The 27,063-nt window shown below is 45.1% G+C and overlaps 1 protein-coding gene across 1 annotated transcript in view; it reads right to left on the reverse strand.

Annotated features, from left to right (window-relative positions):
• The window catches only part of aspscr1 (ASPSCR1 tether for SLC2A4, UBX domain containing), a 235,646-nt gene that overhangs the window by 126,881 nt on the left and 81,702 nt on the right, over positions 1-27,063 (reverse strand). The window contains exon 7 of the mRNA XM_038778314.1: positions 25,374-25,995. Coding sequence (XP_038634242.1) covers positions 25,374-25,995 — 622 coding nt within the window. The remainder of the gene's footprint in view (positions 1-25,373; positions 25,996-27,063) is intronic.

Raw genomic sequence — 27,063 nt, forward strand, 5'->3', positions numbered from 1 at the left:
ATTATTATTAGTCCTTCCTCATATGGCAGTCCTTCCATACCTGGTTTCATCCTAGTAAACCTCCTCTGCACTGCCTTCAATGATAATATATATCCTTCATTAAATATGGGGACCAAAACTGTACACAATATTCTAAATGTGGTCTCACTAGTCCCTTGTACATTTGCCGTAACACCTCTATACTTTTATATTCCCGCCCCCTTGAAATAAAAGCCAGCATTCTGTTTGCCTTCCCTTTGACCTTCTGCACCGATTTGCTAACTTTCATGAACAAGGACCCCCAAGTCCCTTTGTGCTACAACTTTGTGCATTCTCTCTCCATTTAAATAACAATCCTTCTCATTCTTTCTGCCTATAGGGCCTCGTTTAGCACAGGGCTAAAGAGCTGGCTTTTAAAGCAGAACAAGGCAGGCCAGCAGCACGGTTCAATTCCCATACCAGCCTCCCCAAACAGGCGCTGGAATGTGGCGACTAGGGGCTTTTCACAGTAACTTCATTTGAAGCCTACTTGTGACAATAAGCAATTTTCATTTCATTTTTTCATTTCAAAATGAACAATCTCACATTTTCCCACATCAAATTCCATTTACCAATTTTCTGCCCACCCATTTAACCTGCCAATATCGCTCTGTAAATTATTGATAGCCTCCTTATTTCAATAACTGAAGTTAGGCAAACTGGCCTGTAGTTTCCTACATTTCGCCTCCTTTCCTTTTTGAACAAGGGTACCACATTGGCAGTTTCCAATCCTTTGGCACGGTTCCAGAGTCCAAGGGCTTTGGGGGAAAATCACTACCAATACATACACTATCTCTGTAGCTACTTCCTTTAAGGTCATGGGGTGCAAACAATCCAGTCCAAGGGACTGGGTCAGCGTTTAACCCTTTTGGTTTGCACAAAGCTAATTCTACGTTATAATGTAAGCATTGAACGGTGTTTGCTTTATTTTCACTAGGGAGGGTGTGTTAACCTCCCCCATTAAGGACGAACTGATTTTCTCCCTCAGTTCAAGAAACTCAGTGGTCAAAGGACTGGAGCAGGAGTCTTACCCCAAGGCCATCATCATTCTTGGGTAACCATCACATGGCATGCAACAGCTGGCCAGTGATGATATCTCTTTGCATTTTTCTTTTGTCCAAGTCGTACAGATGCCCAGGTACAAGCTGGCAGCGTCCCTCCACTGAGCCTTGGCACATTTCTTCTCCAGTGCAGCGTACAAACATTGCTACCAAGCCTTTTGGAGACTCTATTTGCATTATTGTACCATCCATGACCATAATACATGCTAAAAGCCTGACCAAAAGCACTTCCACAATTTAACATCAGCATGGGTCTAAGAGCGAGATAATTAAAGGAGGAAATACATTTTCACCTCTGACTCCAAAAGACTGCACTACAGTTTTCAATTTTCCGTGTCAATACTTTTGTTCATATATCAGAACAGATGTAAAAACTGAAAGGGGATCTGAAGAACCAATATTTATTCTGGGTCAATTCAACTGCCATGTTTTCCACAGTTGTTTCCCCTTCCTTGACTACCAGCAGCACACTTCACAAATTGTGAAGTTTTTGAGAAATAGTGTGCTGCCAAATAAGAAGTAAAAAGCAGAACTTGCACTCTGTTCCCTTTGAAAGATTTTTGTTCCGTGTCTTCTTCTGAATTAGGTTATAATGTACAGCATATATAACAGCCTGTGTTTTGAACCAAGAATTCAATGATAAATTTCACAGTACAAATGAGGGTTGGAGCTGAAAGTGGCTCACTTGACTATGTGACAGTCGCCATGGATTATACTAAAGCCACAAATTGTTATTCCAGTATTATTCCAAAATATCTTTCAAATAGTTTTTCTTTATGTCTTGAATCTGAAGCAGAGTCTATTTGTTGATTCTTTCTGAATACTGTCTGGGCTAAGGAGCTCTATGACCCTTATCCAAGGTACAAGGCCTTGGTTAACATTTTATCACCTAAAAGACTGAACTGTTAATATTAATCATGTCATTTTTAGGTCTTGAAGAGCTGATGGGAAATATGTGAAACTGTGAGCAACGATGTCCAGTTATCTTGTATTCGAACACAGTTAGTCTGATTTACTGAATTTTACAACTCTTGATATTCCCAAGGGGGGGCACACACGGGGAGGGAAGAGAGAGACACACAGTACGAGAAAGAGAAAGAGACACACGGGACGAGAAAGAGAAAGAGACACACGGAGAGTGAGACACGAGGAGAGAGACACGAGGGCAGAGGCTCACGGGGAGAGCACACTGGGTGGGGGGGGGGGGGGGGAGAGACACAAGGAGAGAAACACACACGGGGAGAGACACATATGGGGGAGGAGAGACACATGGGGGGAGAAGACACATGGGGGGAGAGACACATGGGGGGGAGAGACACATGGGGGGGAGAGACACATGGGGGGAGAGACACATGGGGGAAGACACATGGGGGAAGACACATGGGGGGAAGACACATGGGGGGAAGACACATGGGGGGAAGACACATGGGGGGAAGACACATGGGGGGGAAGACACATGGGGGGAAGACACAAGGGGGGAAGACACAAGGGGGGAAGACACATGGGGAGGAGAGACACATGGGGGAGAGACACATGGGGGAAGACACATGGGGGGAAGACACATGGGGGAAGACACATGGGGGGAAGACACATGAGGGGAAGACACATGAGGGGAAGACACATGGGGGGAAGACACATGGGGGGGAAGACACATTGAGGGAGAGACACATGGGGAGAGACACATGGGGGGAGAGACGCATGGGGGAAAGACACATGGGGGAGAGACACATGGGGGAGAGACACATGGGGGGAGAGACACATGGGGGAGAGACACATGGGGGGAGAGACACATGGGGGAGAGACACATGGGGGGGAGACACATGGGGGAGAGACACATGGGGGAGAGACACATGGGGAGAGAGACACATGGGGAGAGAGACACATGGGGGGAGAGACACATGGGGAGAGAGACACATTGAGGGAGAGACACATGGAGGAGAGACACATGAGGAGAGAGAGACACATGGGGGGAGAGACACATGGGAGGGAGAGACATATGGGGGGGAGACACACATAGGGGGGAGAGACACCTGGGGGAGAGACATGGGGGGGGGGGAGAGACACATGGGAGGGAGAGACATGGCGGGGGAGAGACATGGCGGGGGGAGACACATGGGGGGAGACAAAAGGGGGGGATAGACACATGGGGAGAGACACATGGTGGGAGAGACACACATTGAGGGAGAGACACGTGGGGGGGAGACACACATAGGGGGGAGAGACACCTGGGGGTAGAGACACATGGGGGGGAGACACATGGGGGGGGAAGAGAGACACATGGGGGGGGGAAGACACATTGGGGGGGGGAGAGACACATGGGGGGGGAGAGACACATGGGGGGGGAAGACACATGGGGGGGAGAGACACATGGGGGGGGAGAGACACATGGGGGGGGAGAGACACATGGGGGGGAGAGACACATGGGGGGAGAGACACATGGGGGGAGGGACACATGGGGGGAGAGACACATGGGGGGAGAGACACATGGGGGGAGAGACACATGGGGGGAGAGACACATGGGGGGAGAGACACATGGGGGGAGAGACACATGGGGGGAGAGACACATGGGGGGAGAGACACATGGGGGGAGAGACACATGGGGGAGAGACACATGGGGGGAGAGACACATGGGGGGAGAGACACATGGGGGGAGAGACACATGGGGGGAGAGACACATGGGGGGAGAGACACATGGGGGGAGACACACATGGGGGGAGACACACATGGGGGGGAGAGACACATGGGGAGAGAGACACATGGGGAGAGAGACATGGGGGGAGAGAGACATGGGGGGAGAGACACATGGGGGAGAGAGACATGGGGAGAGAAACATGGGGGAGAGAGACAAGGGAAGAGAGACATGGGGGAGAGAGACATGGGGTGGGGAGGAGAATCACAGAGAGACAGAGACTGGCAGGCAGAGATAGACAGATAGGGGAAGAGAGATCCAGACAGAAAGATTCAGAGACAGAGGACGTGAGACACAAAGAGGGAGAGAGCAGAATGAGAGACATATAAGCAGTCAGGGAGACAGCAACACACATACTACACACAGACACAGATTTTCAGTCTTTCTTCACTAACTTGCATCATTTCTGAGGCTACTAATAGTGATATGCCATATGCTGACTTTCCCCCCTCCCCGAGCCCCATGGAGTCATGGCAGATATCAAAGCGCTGTATTTACAGTTATCTAGTGCTTTGCAGGAAGCAATCAGTTCTGTTCGGGGTCGCTGCTTTGGCCTGGGACAAAGAACCAAAGCAACCAATGCCAACTTCAAAGTGAGGTGCTCCTCGCTGTTGTTGTAACTCCGGACTACAAACACTATAATCAAGGAAATTTCAGCTCTGATCTGCAGCGAGTTCAGTGAAACTACCTTAGAATAATTAAAGTTAGACATCAAAGCCTTGTTGGTTCGGTCTGCTAAACATCCATGGCAGAAGAAAGCAGAGTACATATTTTATCCTGTTCAATTTTTGATTGCAAACCACACTTCATCAAAAGTGAGTGGAAAATGTACTGGTTTGCTTTTTTAAAAATTAAACAAGCATACCTTTGAAGTACAACGTTCTAGTTGAGCACAAACAGTAAAAAAAATGGGAGCAAATGCAAACATTAGCACATGTTACAAGACTTTAATTTTTTGAGCTGCCAGCTGTGTCTGTGCTATGTTCGATTTTCAGCATCAGCTACAAATGCTCAAAGAGCACAGATTTCAAACCTGCAATTCAAAGACTAAGCAATCAGATTTGTATTAAATATATTCTGTTAGATGTGAGCAAGAACCTTTTTATGGTAATAACCTGGAACTCACTGCGTAGAAGGGTGGTGAAAGTGGAGACGATCAGTAATTACAAAAGGAAACTGGATGGGGTCTTGAAGGAAACAAATTTGCACGGCATTGGGGATAGAGCTGGGGAATGGGACAACTGGATCGTCCTAAAGAGCCAGCACAAACTTGATGGGCCGATTGGCCTTCTTCTGTGTGGTAAATTACTATGACTTATAAAGTACTGAAGCCTCCATTCATTTAGATTTGGATTTGTCGTCACGTGTACCGAGGTACAGTGAAAAGTATTGTTCTGCGTACAATCCAGGCAGATCGTTCCATACATGAAATACATAGGACATACAATAAATACACAATGGAAATACACAGACGCAGACATTGGGTGAAGCATATGGAGTGTAGTGCTACTCAGTAGAAAAGATGCATGAGGAGATCAGATCAGTCCATAAGAGGGACATTCAGGAGTCTGGTAACAGCGGGGAAGAAGCTGTTTTTGAATCTGTTAGTGCGTGTTCTCAGACTTTTATATCTCCTGCCCAATGGAAGAGGTTGGAAGAGAGAATAATCTGGTGGGAGGAGTCTTTGATTACGCTGCCCGCTTTCCCTTTGGAAGCCCCATTGATTAGTACACAAATATGATGCACCACTAAATAGAACAGAGTTAAACTAATAATACAATGAATAATTTCCTATTGATTATGGACTTCTGATCTTAGTTGGGTCATCCAGGGGAGTGTGGAGTGGCTGCAACGTTATCCCTAGAGGGAAGAGGTTTGATGGCAGGAACTGTGACCATTCGAATGGATGATTGGATTAGCCTGGGTAGAATCCTAAAGAGGAGCACTACTATTAACCAGGGGGAGAAATGAGCTTAAAAGCAAAATTTGGCCCATTTACAATTTGCTGTTTTTGGCCACGTCTGCATCAACAATTATGCGATGATCTTGCACATTCAACATTAAAAAAGATTGGAAAGTTAAAGCACATGATGGCCAAAATTCACAATAAAATTACTGGAGACTTTAATTTAATGCCAGAGATTTTGATAAAACGAATTATGAATGTACCGCAACATTTTCCTTAACTCTTTCCCCTTTCCACAGCCTTAACAATTAGGTTTTATTTTGCTGTCTATTTGGACATCCATCATAATGTAATTCTAATTACATTCTGGATTAACACGGTTAAATAATTAGCTCTAATTAAGTAATTATGAATACTACTTAACAGAATGTGTTTTCAAAATGGAGCACAAGGTTATTCAGGATCTCCTTTTAACAGAAGGACTAAAAGGGAGCACGGTCGACGCTTGTGAAAGCATTTGGAATATCTTGCTGCAGTGTAAACTGGAAAAAAAACGTTTGCTGTCGGGTGCACCATCAAACAAATATACATGGACTTTATTTACCAGTAAAGAACTCAGATACAGTACACGTCCCATGAGACACCTCCCTTTGAATGCACTATTGGCTGTCCTCCTGCTACACAGATGAATTGGTAAATTAACAATCTGAAGTAGGCCACTTAATATCAGTATCATCATTAAAAACTTGCAATCAAATATTAAAATGAATGCAATTGCGTGAAATGAAGATTGCACAATGTGATTTCTGTGGAACAATTTACACATCATCTATAAAAATGTGTCCAAATCTTAGATCCTATGTAAGCGGTGTTCAGGAATTTATATCATGTGATTCAACAGAATTAAGCCTGCCCAAATTTCTGCCAACCACATGGACTGAAAGCTAAGCTGGGAAAACAAGAAAACTAGGCTTTAAGCTGTGTTTATTGCAAGGCAAAATGGTTGCATGGCAAATAAACTCAGAAATGGCAGGTGAACTGAACTTTATTTTACCATCAGTCTTCACTATAGAGGATATAAATAACATCCCAGAAGCAACTACAAATCAGGAAGTGGAAGGCAAGGAGGACCTCAGGAAAAATATAATCACCAGAGAAGTAGTACTGAATGTGAATTGTTGGCGTGGCTGGCTGACAAGTGTCCACGTCCTCAATGGACTTCATCCTATAGTCTTAAAGTGGATAGCGAGATCCAAAATGGGAGGGAGACAGAAAAGCGGGAAACGACAGGCCAGTTAGTTTAACATTGGTCATAGGGAAAATGTTAGAAGTTATTATTAAACAAGCTATAGCAGGGTACTTGGATAGATTCACGTAATCAGGCAGAGACAACATGGTTTTATGAAAACAAAATCATGTTTAACCAATTTAGTGGAGTTCTTTGAGGAAGTAACATGTGCTGTGGATGAAGGGGAACCAGTGGATGTACTGTACTTAGATTTCCAGAAGGCATTTTCTAAAGTGCCACATCAAAGGTTATTGCGGAACATAAAAACATGATATTGTGCTGAACAGGTTTGCAGGGATCGAAGATTGGCTGGCTAACAGGAGGCAGAGTAGCATAAATGGATCTTTTTCAGGGGAGCAAGATGCAATGAGTGGTGTGCCACAGGGATCAGTGCTGGGGCCTCAATTGAGGATGTATGGTGGGCCTATTTATGGGCCTCTGACAGATGGTGAATTTTTTATCATTTAATAGGTACCTCATAATATGATATCCCTTTGTGTTGACAGTGCCATTAAACTATTCAACTGCAGAGAGCATCAACGCTAAAACCAATCCTGTTCTTAGCCAGCACCTACTTATATCTATTTACATTGTGTACCTTGTGTTGCCTTATTAAAATTATAGAATCTACAGTGGAGAAGGTGACCATTCGGCCCATCGAGTCTGCACCGGCCCTTGGAAAGAGCACCCTACCCAAGCCCACACCTCCACTCTATCCCCGTAACCCAGCAACCCCACCTTTTTGGACACTAAGGGCAATTTTGCATGGCCAATTCACCTAACCTGCACATCTTTGAACTGTGGGAGGAAATCGGAGCACCCGGGGGAAACCCACGCAGACACATGGAGAACGTGCCGACTCCGCACAAACAGTGACCCAAGCCGGGAATCTGGAACCTTGGAGCTGTGAAGCGACTGTGTTAACCATTGTTCTAATTTTGAGCAGGACACCACGAGAACCCCTCTGCTCATCTCAAAATAGTGCACCCAATATTATGTATTTTCTTTTCTTTTCATGTTCTAAATGATCTGTTTGAGTTGCACGCAGAAAAATACTTTTCACTGTACCCCGTTACATATGACAATAAACAAATTCAATCCAATCCAATCCATAGCAATAAAAACCAGACCACTGGATGAATTTATCTTTCACCGAGTCCTAATGTACAACCAAGCGATCTGTCACTTATTTAAATCAATTAATAGAATAAGAATGGGACCAATGCATTCGTGGCCTACGCTACTACTACAAAATTATTCATTCCTCATACTTCACTTCCAAAATAGCTGTGTAAGTGATATGGTGACCATTACAGCAGATCAATTGATACCAGACATAAACTGCAAAATTACTAAGTAGGTAATCAGGCTATGCACAAGCTCTAAACAATCAATTAAAGTCATTGTTCTGTGGTTAGCCATAAATTGCAATAAAGAAATAAACAGTCAATCAAGTTACCAGCCGGCTCACATCAAGGACAGAAAACTAATGGAAAGCATACTAAAATTTTCAACACAAAGTACATAAGAATAAAAATCAATAACGAAACAGTGCCAAGTAACAGTATTAACAACACCTCCCTGTATGTTACTGAAATTTACCACAACCTAAACTATTTACAAAATCACTGTTTCCTTCCTTCCATCTACATTTTTACGGATGTTTTAGTGAAGATATGTAAATACAAACTAGGAATGATACTACCCTAAAAAGTTTCATATACATATTTCGAGCATCAACAGTGCAATTTGGAAGAGAAGTGACTGCACCAAGGAGAATCAGTCCAAGGTTTCTTGTCCACAGCATTAGATGCTGCCATCAACTGCAGCAGGTTGTGTAAAAAGTGCTGTCTGGCGCAAAACACCAAATATATTCGTTAAAAAATAGATTTGAATCTTAAAACAGTCAAACAGTAGGTCAAGCCTCACCTCATTAGATTTACATCTCGGGGAACTTCATGCTTTTAGCACTTGACCTCTCCGTACATGACACCTTTGGAAGATGCCAACCTCAGCAGATTTCTAGATACTAATTTACAAATTGACAATTGCCAAAGGAAAGAGATTGTTTTTTTAAAAAAAGGGCAGCATTATGATGGTCCAGAACGCACTGAAATGTTGTTGTAAGGTTAAGGGGGGGGTTGTTGGGTTACGGGTATAGGGTGGATACGTGTGTTGAGTAGGGTGATCATGGCTCGGCACAACATTGAGGGCCGAAGGGCCTGTTCTGTGCTGTACTGTTCTATGTTCTATGTTGTGAAATAGAAAACAGTTGGTCTATGGGGGGTGGGGGGGAGCATAGGAGTGACACTAATTGGAGAGTGCCTGCCACAGGCCCATGGGTCAAGGGCTTCTTTTGCACGACAGTAATGCGGTGTGTACATTTTGCAATTTTTATACTTAAAACTGCAATTCATTTAGGTTTTAGATTACCACTTTGCTATTAGTTCATGACGATTTACTTCCAATCACTCCAGTGTCCATCTCAAATGGAAGTTAGAGAAATTGTTACAAAGAAATAGCAAAAAAGATACAACACAAAAGTGATCTTAAAGGGATACAAAACTAGTTTCCCCATTGTGTTTGTCCACAAAACTAGAATGTTCATTGTGTTGTCTGTCCAGAGTTCTGCCCAAACCAGGGCAGGGACAAAAAGGTTTCTTCCAGAAAGATGCAAAATAAAATATCTACAGATTCCTGTAGTTGATGCAGAATATTCAGTTGAACGGCTGCTAATACTGTTTCTCAAAGGCTCCTTTGGGGATTGAAGGGGGTGCTGTTGAGAGAATGAACAGAAACTTCATATACTCTTATGGTCCAGGTTATACCTATGAAAACTGTGATGACAGCCTGGATATGGATAGGAAAATTGGCTTCCTCATAGTAAGCTGCAGCCAGTCACACCATGATTGACCAAAGGCTAACTCACCATCTTGAGCTATTCCTTTCGTATTTTGGCTTGAAGATCAATAAAATGTCACGTCGTCACAGTCCCAGATGATTATAGGCTGCTTTTCTCTTTGAGGGGGAGAGCTGATTTAACCTGAGGATCACCGCACCTCAGGCAAGAAGCAAGGTTGAGAAGGTGAGCCTTCATGAATAACCTCAACCGGTATGGGGATTGAGCCCACGTTGGCCTTGCTCTGCATCATGAACTGGCTGCCCAGCCAAAGGAGTTAAATCGGCCCCCATTATTGTTGTTCAATAGAACACAGAACATAACAGTGCAGAAGGAGGCCATTCGGCCCATCGAGTCTGCACTGACCCACTTACGGCCTCACTTCTACCCTATCCCCGTAACCCAATAACCCCTCCTAATCCTTTTGGTCACTAAGGGCAATTTACCGTGGCCAATCCACCTACCCTGCATGTCTTTGGGCTGTGGGAGGAAACCGGAGCACCCGAAGGAAACCCACGCAGATACGGGGAGAACGCGCAGACTCTGCACAGACAGTGACCCAGCGGGGAATCGAACCTGGGACCCTGGCGCTGTGAAGCTATCCACTGTGAATCATACCACCGGAATATAGGAATCATACCACCGGAATATAGGACTCATACCACCTGAATATAGGAATCATACCACCTGAATATAGGAATCATACCACCGGAATATAGGAATCATACCACCTGAATATAGGAATCATATCACCTGAATATAGGAATCATACCACCTGAATATAGGAATCATACCACCTGAATATAGGAATCATACCGCCGGAATATAGGAATCATACCACCGGAATATAGGAATCATACCACCTGAATATAGGAATCATACCACCGGAATATAGGAATCATACCACCTGAATATAGGAATCATACCACCTGAATATAGGAATCATACCACCTGAATATAGGAATCATACCACGGAATATAGGAATCATACCACCGGAATATAGGAATCATACCACCGGAATATAGGAATCATGCCACCTGAATATAGGAATCATGCCACCTGAATATAGGAATCATGCCACGCCAAGGTTCCATGAGCATCAATGAGATTAATTATCAAATAATCTGTATTGTTGTTTGAGGATCAAATTTTGAGCAGGACACCAGTGCGAACTCAATAAGCTTCCAACTCAGATGCAAGCGCTGCCACTGAGCCAACAATGATGGCATTCATAATGTCCCACATTTATTGCTCATTCCTACAAGCCCCAAAAGGGCAACCAGCCCTCCCCTTGAAGTGTTGCAGTCCTTGTCCTGATGGCATGCCCACAATGGAACATCCGGGATTTTTACTCAACAACGATGAAGGCACAAGCGGTCCACGGCTACACAATCATGTGCCTGGCAGATTGTTATCTTCCTACTGTTCTTCACTAAAGAGCAAAATTAGATCATTCACATCCCACAGCCCAAAACCTCTGTGGATTACATTTTAAAACCATGTTGGTCAAGTGAAATAAGCACTGTTTGAAATGTAACTTTGTGATTTTTCACCATAGGAGAGCAGCATTGTAAAGGCAGGAGAAACAAATGAAACATGAAAAACAAATTCATGTCATAATATTAAATTCAGAAAAATGCAAAAGATAATGTCCAATCCAAATACTCCTGGGGTGGGAAAAGTTGTGATGCTCCAACTAATTGACTTTCAAATCTGAATTGAATGCATACTTGAAAAAGAAAACTTGCAGGGCTCTGAGAAACGCCTGGGGGAGTGACATTAATTGGATGCTCTTTATAGAGCCAGCACAGACCAAATGGTCACCTTCTGTGGTATATGATCCTATAATGTCCAAATGTTGCTGCAACTTGAAAGGGGTTCATGGAGGTAATGGCATTCCCATAGCCTTGCTCTCTTGTTCTTGGTGAAGGTTACAGGGCCAGAAGATAATGTTAGTTAAGCTGCGGCAGTTTCTATAATGCACCCATTAGAAAGTACACACTGCAACCGTAATTCACCAATGGTGGATTTTGAGTTCAGTGGCATGGCTGCCGCTCAAGTGAAACGTTTTTTTACATGGACGTCAAACATTTCAAGCATTGTTGCAGATGCAGCAATCCTGGAATATTCAAACACAATCTTGCTCCAAGTCCTGTGGATGGACAGGCTGTAGCACTGATGCACCTTTTGTCTTGCTTTTTAAAAAAAAGCCGTTTTGTTGATATGGCTGGTCCAGCTAAGCCTCTGTTCAATTAAAACCCACAGTAAGTGCAATGTGCTTGGGAGAAACAGCTGACTTTGGACAAATAGTCAAAGCTTTTCACCTCTGGGGTTTTTTCCTCACATCATGTCTAGGTCTGTCATGACTAGTTGACTGAGGTCAATAGCTATGATTAGTCAACACCACCTGTTCTCTCATGTGACTACTAGGGTAGGGAAGGCAAACTAGATGGACCGTGGTCTTTATTCCCTCTAGCAATTCCTGTGTTCAAGTGTTGGAGCAGACAATGACATTACTGCTGAAAGTCAGTGAGCGACAGGTCCTTTTCATACTGGAGACGGTCATGCATGACATTTGAGAAGTGTAAAGTCACCTGCTACAGTGTACTTAAAAACGCACTGACTGAGCTGGTATAAATTGATAGGTGTTCAAAATCCAGATTGGAGAAACTCTCGCCACTACAAGAAAGGTCAAGAACCAGAGGACATAAAAAGTGACTGGCAAAAGTACCAGACATGACATGAGGAAACTTTTTTTACACAGCAATTGGTCACAATCGTAACTTCCTGAAAGGGTAGTGGAGGCAAATTCGTGGTTTTCAAACGGGTTTGGATTCACACCAGAAGGGAAAAGGTTTCCCTGGCCTGGGGAAAAGGTTGGGATTAGCTAAATCGCCCTTGCACAGAGAGCTGGCTCGGGATCATCGGGCTGAATGGTACCTTACAAAATATGCCGTTCTCAGATGTGTTGAGTTATATGGTGTCAAAAGCTGCGTACAGCTCAATCAATTCTTGAAAACTGCTGGAAAAACTACAGAATGATGATTTTGCTCTTGGAAAATGCTAGTTTTAAGCAGTAACATCAAGGTTGGTAACGAAAGCCCTACTTTCCAACAGCACCATGGAAAACAGAGCGCAAAACAGGAAACAGTATATTACTATACTTGACATCAGAACTATCTGGAGTCTTCCCAACCTAACTGAGTGATACAAGTGCGGTGCTAAAGGCAAGAAGCATATGCTTGTGGGGAGATTCCCTTCTACAAGCTGACTACATCAGGATTGAGCTCAGCTGTGATGGCCTTATGGTTTAATAACCTGCCAACAGCTAATTAATTAATTAATTAATGATGCTGGCACTAAGACTTTAAACAGTCCCAAAGGCTTCTGCTTTTTTATTACCTGCATTCTGAGGTCATGCTCTAATTAATTCTCAAAGTTTTTGTATAATTTGTCATGCTGAAAGTTATTATATTAAGCCCATAAAACTTACTGGCACAAGTCTTACAGGAGAGGTCAGCTCATTTGAACTTCATTTAAAAGGAGCTGCCATCGGGTAAGCACCCACTTGAGAGTACTTAACAAACACAACAATAGTCCTGAAAATATTTAGTTATTTTAAGTAGATCTAATTCCTTGAAGTACTGAACGTCCTTTGCAACCTTTAAAATGTGTACTCTCTCAATTAGCAACTACAAAAAGTATTGCTCACACAAATTCCCCTACAGGGAGGTTGCTCACAGAAAAAAGATTTTGGAAATCATTCCGAAAGTAGCCCAAGCCAAAACAACTGAAATTTTCAATGTTTATGGAGAACTTAAAACTTTGTTCCAAATGGATTTTTTATTTTGACAATCGGAACATCAACTGAAATATAGATCCTGTATGTAACATCTTCTGAAGCTCAGCAGTTTCCACCAACTACTTTACTTTTTCAGTCGGCATTTCCAAATGGACAGAACAAGACACCCTAATAAAGTCGCCATAATGCCAGGTGACCATCGGCTGCTTTCCCCTTTGAGGAGGAGGGCTGACTGGTGGTGATTTAACTTGAGGATCACCGCACCTCAGGCGAGGGGCAAGGTTGAGAAGGCAGGGCCTTCATGAACAGCCTCTAACAATCTAACCATTAAACCTAAACTTGCAGGCAATGTATACGGTACTCCCCATCAGTAAGATACTTTTGTCTTCATAGAATCACAGTATTTACAGTGCAGAAGGAGGCCATTCGGCTCATCGAGTCTGCACCGGCCCTTGAAAGAGCACCCTACCCAAGCCAACATCTCCACCCTATTTTAAGTATACTTTCTTTGAATTGACATCTGAAACTACAGTATTGGTTCTTCAACCACATGGTACTGGTTCCCATTTCACCCAAGTCAAATAGAATAAATGCCATATTAATCAAACTGGCAATTTTGAATATATTCGGTGCGGCATGTGGTGCATCGGTTAGCACCGGGACTGCGGCGGTGAGGACCCATGTTCGAATCCCAGCCCTGGGTCACTGTCCGTGTGGAGTTTGCATATTCTCCCCATGTCTGCATAGGTTTCACCCCCACAACCCAAATATGTGCAGGTTAGGCGGATTGGCCATGCTTAATTGCCCCTTAATTGGAAAAAAAAATAATTGGGTACTCTAAATTTATTGGGGAAAAAATTTGAATATATTCTTTTAACCAGTCCATTTCTTGGTGTTTAAAAACTCTTAACATTCCATCCACAACCTGGCTAGCCCATTCACTGGCAGAAACTTTGATGTTCCAAGGTAGAAACTGGAGGTAGTACAGCAAAGGTTCACTAGATTGGTCTCTGGGATGAGAGGTTGTCCCGGGATGAGAGGTTGAATAAATTGGGTGAAGTTTAGAATAATGAGAGGTGACCACATTGAAGCACACGAGATTCTGAAGGAGATGAACAGGGCAGACACTATGAAGCTGTTTCCCTTGGTCGGGGAATCTAGAACATAAGGGCACTGTCTCAAGATAAGGAGGTGATAATCTAGGATTGAGGTGAGGAAAAATTTCTGTACTCAAAGGGTTGTGAATCTTTGGATTTTACGACCCCACAGGATTGTGGATGCTCCATCATGGAGTACATTTGAGACTGAGACAGACAGATTTTTGGTCCATCAGGAAATCAAGGACAAATGTACTGGGATAAAAACTGCTTTGTATGTAGAAAAAAGGGTCAAGATAGAGGAGAACGGTCACAATTTAAAGTTGTTGAACTCTATGTTGAATCCTGAGGGCTGTAAGGTGCTTAATTGGAAGAGAAAGTGTTGCTCCTTCAGTAGACATTGGGTTTCACTGCAGCATTTTGCTTTCATCCACTCAGGATCTTACATTTCAATAAGATTACCTCTCATTCTTTCAAACTCCCATGTATACAGGCCAAGCCTGTCTAGCTGTTCCTCATTAGATAAACCCCCCCCCCCCCCAAATCCCAGGTTTCATCTAGTGCACCTTCTCTGAACTGCTTCTAAAATATTCATATCCCTTCTTATATAAAGTGACTAAACTATACACTGTACTCCTTTCCCTCTTCCCTGCTCACCAACCAAGGACCTAAACACACTTTTCAGGTGAGGCAGCGCTTCACGTGCACCTTTTTCAATTGCATCTATTGTGTTCACTACTCCCAATGCATTCTCCTCTACATTGGTGAGATTAAACGCAGACTGCGTGACCACTTTGCAGAACACCTTTGGTCCGTCCGCAACCCAGACCTTCCTGTCGCTGCTAATTAAACTCACCGTCCTGCTCTCACGTCCACATGTGTGTCCTTGGCCTGCTGCAATGTTCCAGTGAAGCCCAACGTAAACTGGAAGGAGCAGCACCTCATCTTCCGATTAAGCACGTTACAGCCTTCCAGACTTAACATGGAGTTCAACAACTTCAGACAGTAAACTCTCTCCTCCACCTTCACCCCATTTTTATTTCTATCAACTTACTTTCATTTCTTTCATCGATCTGTTTCTCCCTCACCACTGCACCCCCCACCCCACCACTTAGGCCATCAGTTCCCTGTTCCAGGTTGTCCTTTGACACACTGCTCACATTTGTTCTGCCATTAACACATTCTGCTCTCTTAATATGGCACATTCTTTGCCATTACCTCCACCATTTACATTCCCTTTGCCTTTCTGTCCATGATATCTTTGTCAATCTCCTCCTATCACTTAGCCCCTATCCAGCCCCACTGCTCTATGCCATCCCCCCCCACCGCCCCACACAACAATATAAACCTGACCCTATTTCCAGATCTCTCCAGCTTTGACAAAGAGTCATCCAGACTCGATACGTTGGCTCTCACCACAGATGCTGTCAGACCTGCTGAGATTGTTCAGTATCTTCTGATTTTGTTTCAGATTCCAGCATCCGTAGTAATTTGCTTTCATCACAGTACTCCTGATGTGGTCTCAACGACGCCCTGCACATCTGTTGCAAAACATCCCTATTTTTACATTACATTCCACTTGCAATAAACCACAACATTCCATCTGCCTTTCTAAACACTTTCTGTACCTGCATTTTAACTTTGTGATTCATATACTAAAACACGCAGATATTTCTGCACTGCAGAGTTCGGTAATCTCGTTCCATTTAAATAATGCTATCCTATTCCTCCTGCCAAAGTGGACCAGTTCACGTTTTCCCACATTATACTCCATCTGGAAAAAATTTCCTCACATCTATGTCCCTTAGCAGACTTGTGTCCTCTTCACTACTTACTCCTCTACCTATACTTATGTTATCAGCAAATTTAACAACTGAATGCAATTAAATACTCAATTATTATACAACTAATGCCACTTTCCAGCTCCTGGTTAGTTGCCCTGCTGTTGGAACACTTTGAGTATACATCAAGGACATTTAAAAAATAGCAGGCAAGGGTTCTCCCTCAATCATCTTTCTGGGAGAGAGTTCCAGACCATACCACCCTCTGGGTGAAAGAATTTCTCCTTAATATGTCATAAAAAACAAAAGGATGGTAGACTACAAGGAAGTGACTGATGTGTAGTCTAGAAAAGGCATCCATGAATCACTCACACTGCACTTGTGGTTAATGTTATCTGAACACTGGGATACAATGCAAACTGCCAATGATTCATAGCATTGATGCTCCTGTGTATATTTGCTGGTCGATTCATTTCCTCCCACCCGCGGGGCCACCCCACACCGGAAAAACTGAAAAATACTTCAATTAATAACATAATTCTCTTGTATTTATTTGTTCTCATTTTAGCTCCTGCCATTGCCACTAAGTCAATACTTCCCAAGTGAAAGGATTGAATAGACAGAACAGTTTTTTTCAAAGCAATAGTTGAGTGTAATTCGGCATTGTTACTTGTTGGTATGCGGGAAGTTGCTGACCTACCTCTTTACAACACTGAAGTTCAAACACTTGTGTCCTGCTCCATGCAGTTGTGCATTGTACACAATAAAATCCACTTATCCAGTTCTCATTTTGGCAACCCTTTGGACTCGTGGATATTTTCCAGTATGTCACAATTTTAAAAATATAAAAGATCTGGCTGTAGGAAATCCAATTTGGGGTTATAACATCTTGGGAGGCTTAATACTAAAAATAACCGTAAATAAATTAGGTTTTTATCATGCCGTTTTGACTTGTAATTAATTCTGTACCAAAAGCTGTAAATTTGGCACGTAGTGGGCCATGCCATGATTTAGAACACACTTCAATTGTGGTTTCAATCAGACTGCTCATGATTAGAAATGATTCACACTGGCACTTTCCTTCACTGAAATGCAAAAGACAATGCAAGATCCAGAAAATTAAGGAAACAGCATCCAAACAAGGGAACTAACCTTGCATAAATGAAAGTCAGAAGATGATGTCTACATTTACGCTATATAATACTGGACCATGATAGTCAATTATTTAGCTTGACTGTAATGTCCACTTTTTATACTTCTTATACGCTGTAGGCTTAAAACGTGACAAATGTACTCCGTTCCACTGGGTGCAATCCTGCGACGCAAAATGGTAACATTATGCCACACATTCTGCCAACCAATGAGTCAGTTGCCGTCTCGTTCCACCCAAGGCTTTACTTAGGTAGTGAACTGAATTAATTTTTAGGCATATATTTTGTGCAAAAGAAAAGAACACCACCAAATTAATTAGAGAACTGCAATCCCTTCTCAGATTTAGATGGATCATAAAGAGTCTGATTGAATGTCTCTTGCTGAAGAGCATATACTGCTCATACACATAAGCATATGGAGTTGGTTCATAATGCATCAGTTTATACGGCCCAGAGGCTGCTCCGTCCCAATTCCTAATTAAGCAAAACTGAGAAGAGAAACACATCACTTTAGCTACCAAGAAGAGCAGCACGGTGGCGCAGTGGTTAGGACTGCTGCCTCACGGCGCCGAGGTCCCAGGTTCGATCCCAGCTCTGGGTCACTGTCTGTGTGCAGTTTGCACATTCTCCCCGTGTTTAGAACATTGAACAGTACAGCACAGTACAGGTTCTTCAGCCCACAATGTTGTGCCGACCATTTATCCTAATCCAAGACCAATCTAACCTACACCCCTTCAATTTACTGCTGTCCATGTGCCTGTCTTAGAGTCACTTAAATGTTCCTAATGACTCTGACTCCACCACCTCTGCTGGCAGTGCATTCCACACAGGATGAGCAAGTGAGCCATTTCCAATGTGGAAGAATGTACACATTTCTTCTAATGCATGTACTCTCTCTCATATTGCGTGGGTTTTGCCCCCACAACTCAAAAGATGTGCAGGACAGGTGGATTGGCCACACTAAATTGCCCCTTAATTGGAAAAAAAAAATTGGGTACTCTTTAAAAAATTTTTTTACATCTTAGCTACCAAGAGTTTCATCACAACAGCTGCATTCCTGCTCATGAACTCAATCAAATGAACAGCAGAGTGAGCAACATAACGCACTGTTAAAATCTGAACAACTGAGGGCTGAGGTCATAGAATCATAGAATCTACAGTGCAGAAGGTCATTCAGCCCATCGAGTCTGCACTGGCCCTTGAAAAGAGCACCCTATCCAAGCCAATACCTCCACCCTATCCCTGTAACCCAGTGTGAGAGAGGGGGTAGAGAGTGTGAGAGAGGGGGGGTAGAGAGTGTGAGAGAGGGGGGTAGAGAGAGTGAGAGAGAGGGGGGAAGAGAGAGTGAGAGAGAGGGGGGTAGAGAGTGCGAAAGAGAGGGGGTAGAGAGTGTGAGAGAGGGGGTAGAGAGTGAGAGAGAGAGGGTAGAGAGTGAGAGAGGGGGTAGAGAGCATGAGAGAGGGGGTAGAGAGAGTGAGAGAGGGGGTAGAGAGAGAGAGGGTAGAGAGAGAGAGAGTGAAGAGGGGTAGAGAGAGAGTGAGAGGGGGTAGAGAGAGAGAGAGAGAGGGGGTGGAGAGCGTGAGAGAGGGGGTAGAGAGAGAGAGAGAGAGAGGGGGTGGAGAGCGTGAGAGAGGGGGTAGAGAGAGAGAGAGAGAGAGGGGGGTGGGAGGGTGAGAGAGGGGAGCGGAGGGGGAGAGGAGGGAGAGAGAGAGGGGAGCGGAAGAGAGAGAGAGCGAGAGGAGAGGAGAGAGAGACGAGAGGGGGGGGGGGAGAGAGGGGGGGAGAGGAGGAGAGGGGGGTGGAGAGGGAGAGTGAGAGGGGGGTGGAGAGAGTGAGAGAGGGGGTAGAGAGAGAGAGAGAGAGAGAGAGAGGGGGGGAGGAGAAAGAGAGTGAGAGAGAGGGAGAAGAGAATGAGAGAGAGGGGGTGGAGAGAGTGAGAGGGGGGGTAGAGAGAGAGAGGGGGGGCTGGAGAGAGAGAGGGGGGGGGATGGAGAGTGAGAGAGAGGGAGAAGGGAGAGAGGGAGTAGAGTGTGAGAGAGGGGGTAGAGAGTGAGAGAGGGAGTAGAGTGTGAGAGAGGGAGTAGAGTGTGAGAGAGGGAGTAGTGTGAGAGAGGGGGTAGAGAGTGAGAGGGGGGTAGATAGTGAGAGAGAGGGGGTAGAGAGAGAGAGAGAGAGGGGGGTAGAGAGTGAGAGAGAGGGGGTAGAGAGTGAGAGGGGGGTAGATAGTGAGAGAGAGGGTAGAGAGAGAGAGAGCGAGAGGGGGGGTAGAGAGTGAGAGAGAGGGGGTAGAGAGTGAGAGAGAGGGGGTAGAGAGTGAGAGCGAGGGGGTAGAGAGTGAGAGCGAGGGGGGTAGAGAGTGAGAGAGGGGGTAGAGAGTGAGAGAGGGGGTAGAGAGTGAGAGAGGGGGTAGAGAGTGAGAAAGAGGGGGGTAGAGTGAGAGAGAGGGGGTAGAGAGTGAGAGAGAGGGGGTAGATATTGAGAGAGAGGGGGAAGAGAGTGAGAGAGGGGAGGGTATAGAGAGTGTGAGAAGGGGTAGAGAATGAGTGAGAGTGAGAAAGAAGGGGGAGAGTGTGAAAGAAGGGGGAGAGTTAGTAAGAGAGGGAGTAGAATGAGTGAGAGGGGGTAGAGAGTGAGAGAGAGGGGTAGAGTGAGAGATAGTGTGAGAGTGTGTGAAAGAAGGGGTAGAGTGTGTAAGAGGGGGTAGAGAGTGAGAGAGGGGGGTAGAGAGTGAGAGGGGGTAGAGAGTGAGAGAGGGGGTAGAGAGTGAGAGAGAGGGGGGTAGAGAGTGAGAGAGAGGGGGTAGAGAGTGAGAGAGGGGGGTAGAGAGTGAGAGAGGGGGTAGAGAGTGAGAGAGAGGGGGTAGAGAGTGAGAGAGAGGGGGTAGAGAGTGAGAGAGAGGGGGTAGTGAGAAAGGGGGTAGAGAGTGAGAGAGAGGGGGTAGAGAGTGAGAGAGAGAGGGAAGAGTGAGAGAGAGTGGGTAGAGTGAGAGAGAGGGGGTAGAGTGAGAGAGAGGGGGTAGAGTGAGTGAGAGAGAGGGGGTAGAGTGAGTGAGAGAGAGGGGGGTAGAGAGTGAGAGAGGGGGTAGAGAGTGAGAGAGGGGGTAGAGAGAGAGAGAGAGAGAGAGGGAAGAGAGTGAGAGAGGGGGGGAAGACAGTGAGTGTGAGAGAGGGGGAAGAGAGTGAGAGAGAGGGGGAAGAGAGTGAGAGAGGGGGAAGAGAGTGAGATAGGGTGGACAGTGAGAGAGAGGGAGAAGAGAGTGAGAGAGGGGTAGAGAGCGTGAGAGGGGATAGAGAGTGAGAGAGAGGGGGAAGACAGTGAGTGAGAGAGAGGGGGAAGAGAGTGAGAGAGAGAGAGAGGGGAAGAGAGTGAGAGAGAGGGGGTGGACAGTGAGAGAGGGGGTGGACAGTGAGAGAGGGGGTAGAGAGTGAGAGAGAGGGGGAAGAGAGGGGGAAGAGAGGGGGAAGAGAGTGTGAGAGAGGGGGAAGAGAGTGTGAGAGAGGGGGAAGAGAGTGTGAGAGAGGGGGGGAAGAGAGTGAGAGAGAGGGGGAAGAGAGTGTGAGAGAGGGTGAAGAGAGTGAGAGAGGGGGGTATAGAGTGAGAGAGAGGGGGAAGAGAGGGGGAAGAGTGAGAGAGGGGGAAGAGGGTGAGAGAGAGGGGGAAGAGAGTGAGAGAGAGGGGGAAGAGAGTGAGAGAGAGGGGGAAGAGAGTGAGAGAGAGGGGGAAGAGAGTAAGAGAGAGGGGGGTAGAGAGTGAGAGAGGGGGTAGAGAGTGAGAGATGGGGTAGAGAGTATGAGAGAGGGGGTAGAGAGTGAGAGAGGGGGTAGAGAGTGAGAGAGGGGTTAGAGAGTGAGAGAGGGTAGAGTGAGAGAGGGGTAGAGAGTGAGAGAGGGTGTAGAGAGTATGAGAGAGGGGGTAGAGAGTGAGAGAGGGGGGTAGAGAGTGAGAGAGAGGGGGTAGAGAGTGAGAGAGAGGGGGTAGAGAGGGGGAAGAGAGGGGGAAGAGAGTGTGAGAGGGGGGAAGAGAGTGAGAGAGGGGGGAAGAGAGTGAGAGAGAGGGGGAAGAGAGTGTGAGAGAGAGGGGGAAGAGAGTGTGAGAGAGGGGGAAGAGAGTGAGAGAGAGGGGGAAGAGAGTGAGAGAGGGGGGGAAGAGAGTAAGAGAGAGTGGGAAGAGAGTGAGTGAGAGAGAGGGGGAAGAGAGAGAGAGAGAGAGAGAGGGGGGGGAAGAGAGAGAGAGGGGGTGGAGAGTGAGAGAGGGGGTGGAGAGTGAGAGAGGGGGTAAAGAGTGAGAGAGGGGGAAGAGAGGGGGAAGAGAGTGTGAGAGAGGGGGAAGAGAGTGAGTGAGAGAGAGGGGGAAGAGAGTGAGAGAGAGGGGATAGAGAGTGAGAATGTGTGAGAAGGGGTAAACAGTGTGAAAGAAGGGGTAGAGATTGTGAGAGGGGGTAGAGAGTGTGGGAGAGGGGTAGAGAGTGTGAGAAAGAGGGGTAGAGAGTGAGAGAGAGGGTTAGAGAGTGAGAGAGAGGTTTAGGGAGAGAGGGGGTAGAGAATGTGAGAGAGAGGGTAAAGACTGTGAGAGAGAGGGTAAAGAGTGTGAGAGAGGGGCAAACGTGTGAGCATGATGAGAGGAGAGAGAGAGAAATAGGAGAAGGGGAGAAATGTGAGAGAGAGAAAGAGCAGAGGCGGAGAAGTGTGTGAGAGTGGGGGAAGACACGTATGAATGGGGGAGACGTGCGTGTGTGCACGAGAGAGGGAGCCATATGTGTGTGTATGTGAGAGAGAGGGGTGTAGGTATGTGTGTGAGGGAGATGTGTGTTTAGAGAGGGAAAGAAACTGTGTGTGTAAGAGGAGGAGACATGTGTGCGTGCGTAAGAGGGAGAGATGTGTGTATGTGAGACGTTGGAGTGTGAGTGAGAGGTGAGTGGTTTGAGGGAGAGAGGGGTGGGTGTGTCCGATATGAGAATCCATTTTCCAGCAATGTTCTTCCCATTAAAAACGACAAGATCTAATTTTTTCATTAAAGTAAGGAACCGTTTTAGATTACCCACTCCTAAGTGGGTACCACCACTTCCAGCAATTAATGTTAAGGGACCATGATAGGATGACTTGGCCAGGGCTGAAGGTGAAGGAATCATATAGCTGGGGAACGTATTTGTGACTGCGCACTTCTTCCTAATTCCTAATAAATGCAAAGATACAGCTAGAAAAGACTAGTTTACACTTGATTTCTGTGTTCACACCTATTTTGCAGCAAAAGAAGCTTCAACATTATAACGCTTGAGCTTCCTGATGCACTTGGGAGGTCACGAGGGCTTCCACTTCTCAAAAAGTTTGGTAAGCCGTGTTTTAGAATGTAACTTTTAGTTTCAGGAATTAAAATTATCTACAGAAAATGATGGTATCTGATTGAAATATTGGTAATTAAAGTAAATTAAATTCAAGCAAGCTTGGAGTTTATTGCACGTAAATAAGAATGAATTCTGGAGAGCGGTGCTATGCCTTTTGAATTGATCCCCAAAAAAGTGAATGAATCCTCCAAGATTTATTAAGATAAGGGAACTCAAGTGTTGCAAAACAGAAAGCAAAATTGTGTTTATAGCAAGTGTATATACACTGTAATGTTACGGGTGGTTACTTTATTTAATTCTCTTTGATAGACATTAACTTTTTGTTTTAAAACATTAAATCCTGTGGCGTAGATCTGTCAGTTAATTTCTGCTTGTTCAGATTTCTTCTTTTAATGTTAACAATTCCAACAAGGTTGTCAGTGAAGCAACTAGGTGTTTTCCAAGGGCAAAGGAATTTTACAGGCGTGCTTGGGATTCCTGCCAGTGTCTATAGTTCGTGAATGTAGTGGAAAGCAGAGGTTGGAGTGCCATGAAAATAACATGTAATTTGTATGTTAACGATGCAAATTGACACGCCTGAACTCATCCATAGGCAGGGACTTGTACAACTGCAAGATTATCACCTGGCGGCCGATGGCATGGGTAATGTTGGTGTTAAGAGGTGGTCACCATTTCCTCCAGCCGCCTCACGCCTCTCTCACCCCATTCACCTCAGTAGCACTCTCACTGCAGTCACCGTGCAGGCTACTGGCTATAATTGCCCTCCTGCCTCCTCAATCTGCCCAAAGTCCCGAATGGGATGTGAATTCCAGAGATGCCTTCTTAATCGGATGCCTTTCAGATGTTTGTACCGACGGTCTCGATGCTGCGCTGATCAGATTACTGACCCAAAAAGGGCATTTTCTAGACAGCAGGACTGGAGGTGGGAAAACGTAACTCCCAATGTTAAAAATAAGCACTTCACTGTAGCTGAAACTACCACTGCCCCCGACACCAAAATAATACTCCCAGTAGACCACTGTTGCATTTCTATTTCCTGAGTTTGCATTGGGGGGCAGTTTTGTTCCAGACTGAGACTCTCCCAGCAAGCCAGAGATTTCCACTGCCTATTCCAGTAACAACTGCTGCAGTCAGTAATAATGGCACAAAGCTTTGTTACTGTCTTTCTGAAACAATTTGTTTTGGATGCAAATACAGGACCCGAAGTTCTCTCCGGAAGTCTGCCTCAAACATCAGCAACTCTCATCAGCTTGTCTTAATTTTGTCCAACTGCTTTGTGTCCAGCAATATTTCTCACATTTTAGAGGATACATTTCAGCATGGATGAGGCGACCCTTATTAGCCCAATACTTTTTTTTTTAAATACCCAATTCATTTTTTCCAATTAAGGGGCAATTTAGCGTGGCTGATCCACCTATCTTGCACATTTTTGGGTTGTGGGGGCGAAACCCACGTAAACAAGGGGTGAATGTGCAAACTCCACATGGACAGTGACCCAGAGCCGGGATCGAACCTGGGACCTCGGCGCCGTGAGGCCACAGTGCTAACCCACTGCGCCACCGTGCTGCCCCAGCCCAATACTTACATAGCTCAGGACTACATGCAAACCTGAAGCAAAAGGTTTGTTTTTAGTTTGCCAAAGGGAGGTTTAACATTCAATTTATGGTCAGATACACACTGCTAATGGTGACAAATAAGAATGTTTTATCAAGGATTCTCACACTCCTAACAGGTTTTACGAGCCATCCCGGTCATTCGTTTACAACAGCGAATATGTGACTTGATTACCAAGTCAAGGAACCGAACGTTGGTAACAGGAAACTTCTTGAATTCTTAAAGTAGAGAAGAATTTAAGACAGCAACAGGTCGGAGTAGTTTGGAATAAACAGCGAAGGAAGAACATTTAACTTTCATCATGTAATTCAGCATCAAGAAGATTCAAAGTTAGACACGGCACGGCAAGTCAAAAGGAAGTGACTAAGTAAACTGAAACTTGGGTTTTTAAAAGCCTAAGATTATCAGAGGAAGGAAAGGCTGGGAATGCCAAAAATAAAAAGCACTGTTTTTAAGTTGCTACATGATGATCACATCACAGTTGTTAGAACAGATGCTATCTGCAAAAGGGGAAAAAAATCTCTTCTATTGGAATGAAGACTTTGATACTTGTATAGTAATTTAAGAAACAAAGATGCTGGCAGAAATGCAAACGCTGAAGTTTAAACATAACCGCATGACTTGTCACTGCGAACTAAGGGTCCAAGACAAATTGAGCTTCCTTGCACCTGCTGCATCAGTCGTGTACAAAACCTTTTAAACAAAACTAACGTCTAATTTCCTACCTTCAGTGGTGACTGCTGAAGAACAGTTTTTAGTTTCTTTGGATGTGGCGGACCAGCTGGAGTGGAAGAGTGTGTTGTTTCCTTTGATGGTTCACCAGGGGTAAATTGTTTTTGATCCGTTTCTGACTGGCCTAGTTTCTGACCGCCTGCTGGGAAGTGGATAATCACGGGACTTTCATTTTGCTTTGTGGATGAGGAACCGCGGTCCGAAACGTCAGGGCATTCCGTGCGAGGACGTGGCTCAGAAACAGCAGGCTTTGCTGGACCACCACTTGGCTTTTCTGTTGACTCTGATCCGACCTGTTCAACTGGCGATTTGCTTTCATCTTTCTTTTTGACAGGGTCTATAATGTCTTTACTTTGCTCTTGTGTCAAGTCCATTGGTGGCACTTTCTTTTCGGCAAACACCTTCACAGTTCTGCTCGGGTCAATCACGGTGCTCAACCCATTAGGACTAGAGTCCTCCAGGGAACAAACAGAGTCTGATTCAGATGGAGAGCCATCAACCACCTCAATTAACATGGTTTTGGGTGCAGATTTATTCACTGGTTGTTTGTCAGAAATTGCTGCCAAATCCATTGGTTCATTTTGTCCATCCACACTAGATCTCTTCAAAACATACCTGTGCGAAAGAATGATACAGAATTAAAGGCCAAGTTGCACATTTAGCCCTGCTAACCATTGCAACCATTTACTTAGCGTAGTAGGGCAGCATCTGAATTAGCTAATGCAGTGAGGCACAGAGCACGACTTTCAGAAGATTAAGTATCACGGTGCTTGAAACAGTACGGCTCAGGTGGGAATGCTAATCAACTTAAAACGCCAATGTTGTTTTAAGGTGTGCAAATTTACCATCTTAGGGTGCACAAACGAAGTAACTCGACCTCTGCAAATAAAGATGAGGGCAGCAAATGGGAGTCAACGTCGAAAGTCTAGAAATAATCATGCATTTGTTGGAAGCAGAGTTGTTTATTTTATTCAAATGTGTCCTCAAACATGTCGTTGTTTTGGCACAATTTGTTTTCATCATCAGCCACAAAAGGCTACCAGGTGGCTTGGCTCAGCTGGTTGCCCAGAATCAAAAGGTTGTGGGATGAAAACCCACTTCCAAGACTTCAGCGCATAATCTCCACTGACACAAAGTGAAATACTAGTAGAGTGAAATGTTGCCAGAAGTTCTATTCTTTGCTTGGAATGTTAAACTGTCCACCTGCTAGCGTCGGCTTTAAAAACCTGCGGCAGTGCTCACAGAGCAGGGTGCTCGTTCCCATCCTGCCTCAAACCGCACTGTAACAAACTCTCCAACTGGTCGTTTCTTCCTCACACTGCTTTTTGTGGAACCTTCCTGTGCTCAGAATCTCAGTTGTGCTTCAACAAATAACAGTCACCACCTCAAAGTAGACCAGAAAGTTCAATTAAAGCCTTTTTCCTCGATTTTCTCACTTCTAGGGAGGGCAGTGTATTGATGAAACTGGCTCAATTATCTCAAACGGAGGGCAGCAAGCTGGCGCAGTGGGTTAGCACTGTTACCTCATGGCGCCGGGGTCCCAGGTTCGATCCCGACTCTGGGTCACTGTCCATGTGGAATTTGCACATTCTCCCCGTGTTTGCGTGGGTTTCGCTCCCACAACCCAAAGGATGTGCAGGGTAGGTGGATTGGCCACGCTAAATTGTCTCTCAATTGGAAAAA

Source organism: Scyliorhinus canicula, chromosome 18 (genome assembly GCF_902713615.1).
Source record: "Scyliorhinus canicula chromosome 18, sScyCan1.1, whole genome shotgun sequence".
In the NCBI taxonomy this organism is placed as follows: domain Eukaryota; kingdom Metazoa; phylum Chordata; class Chondrichthyes; order Carcharhiniformes; family Scyliorhinidae; genus Scyliorhinus; species Scyliorhinus canicula.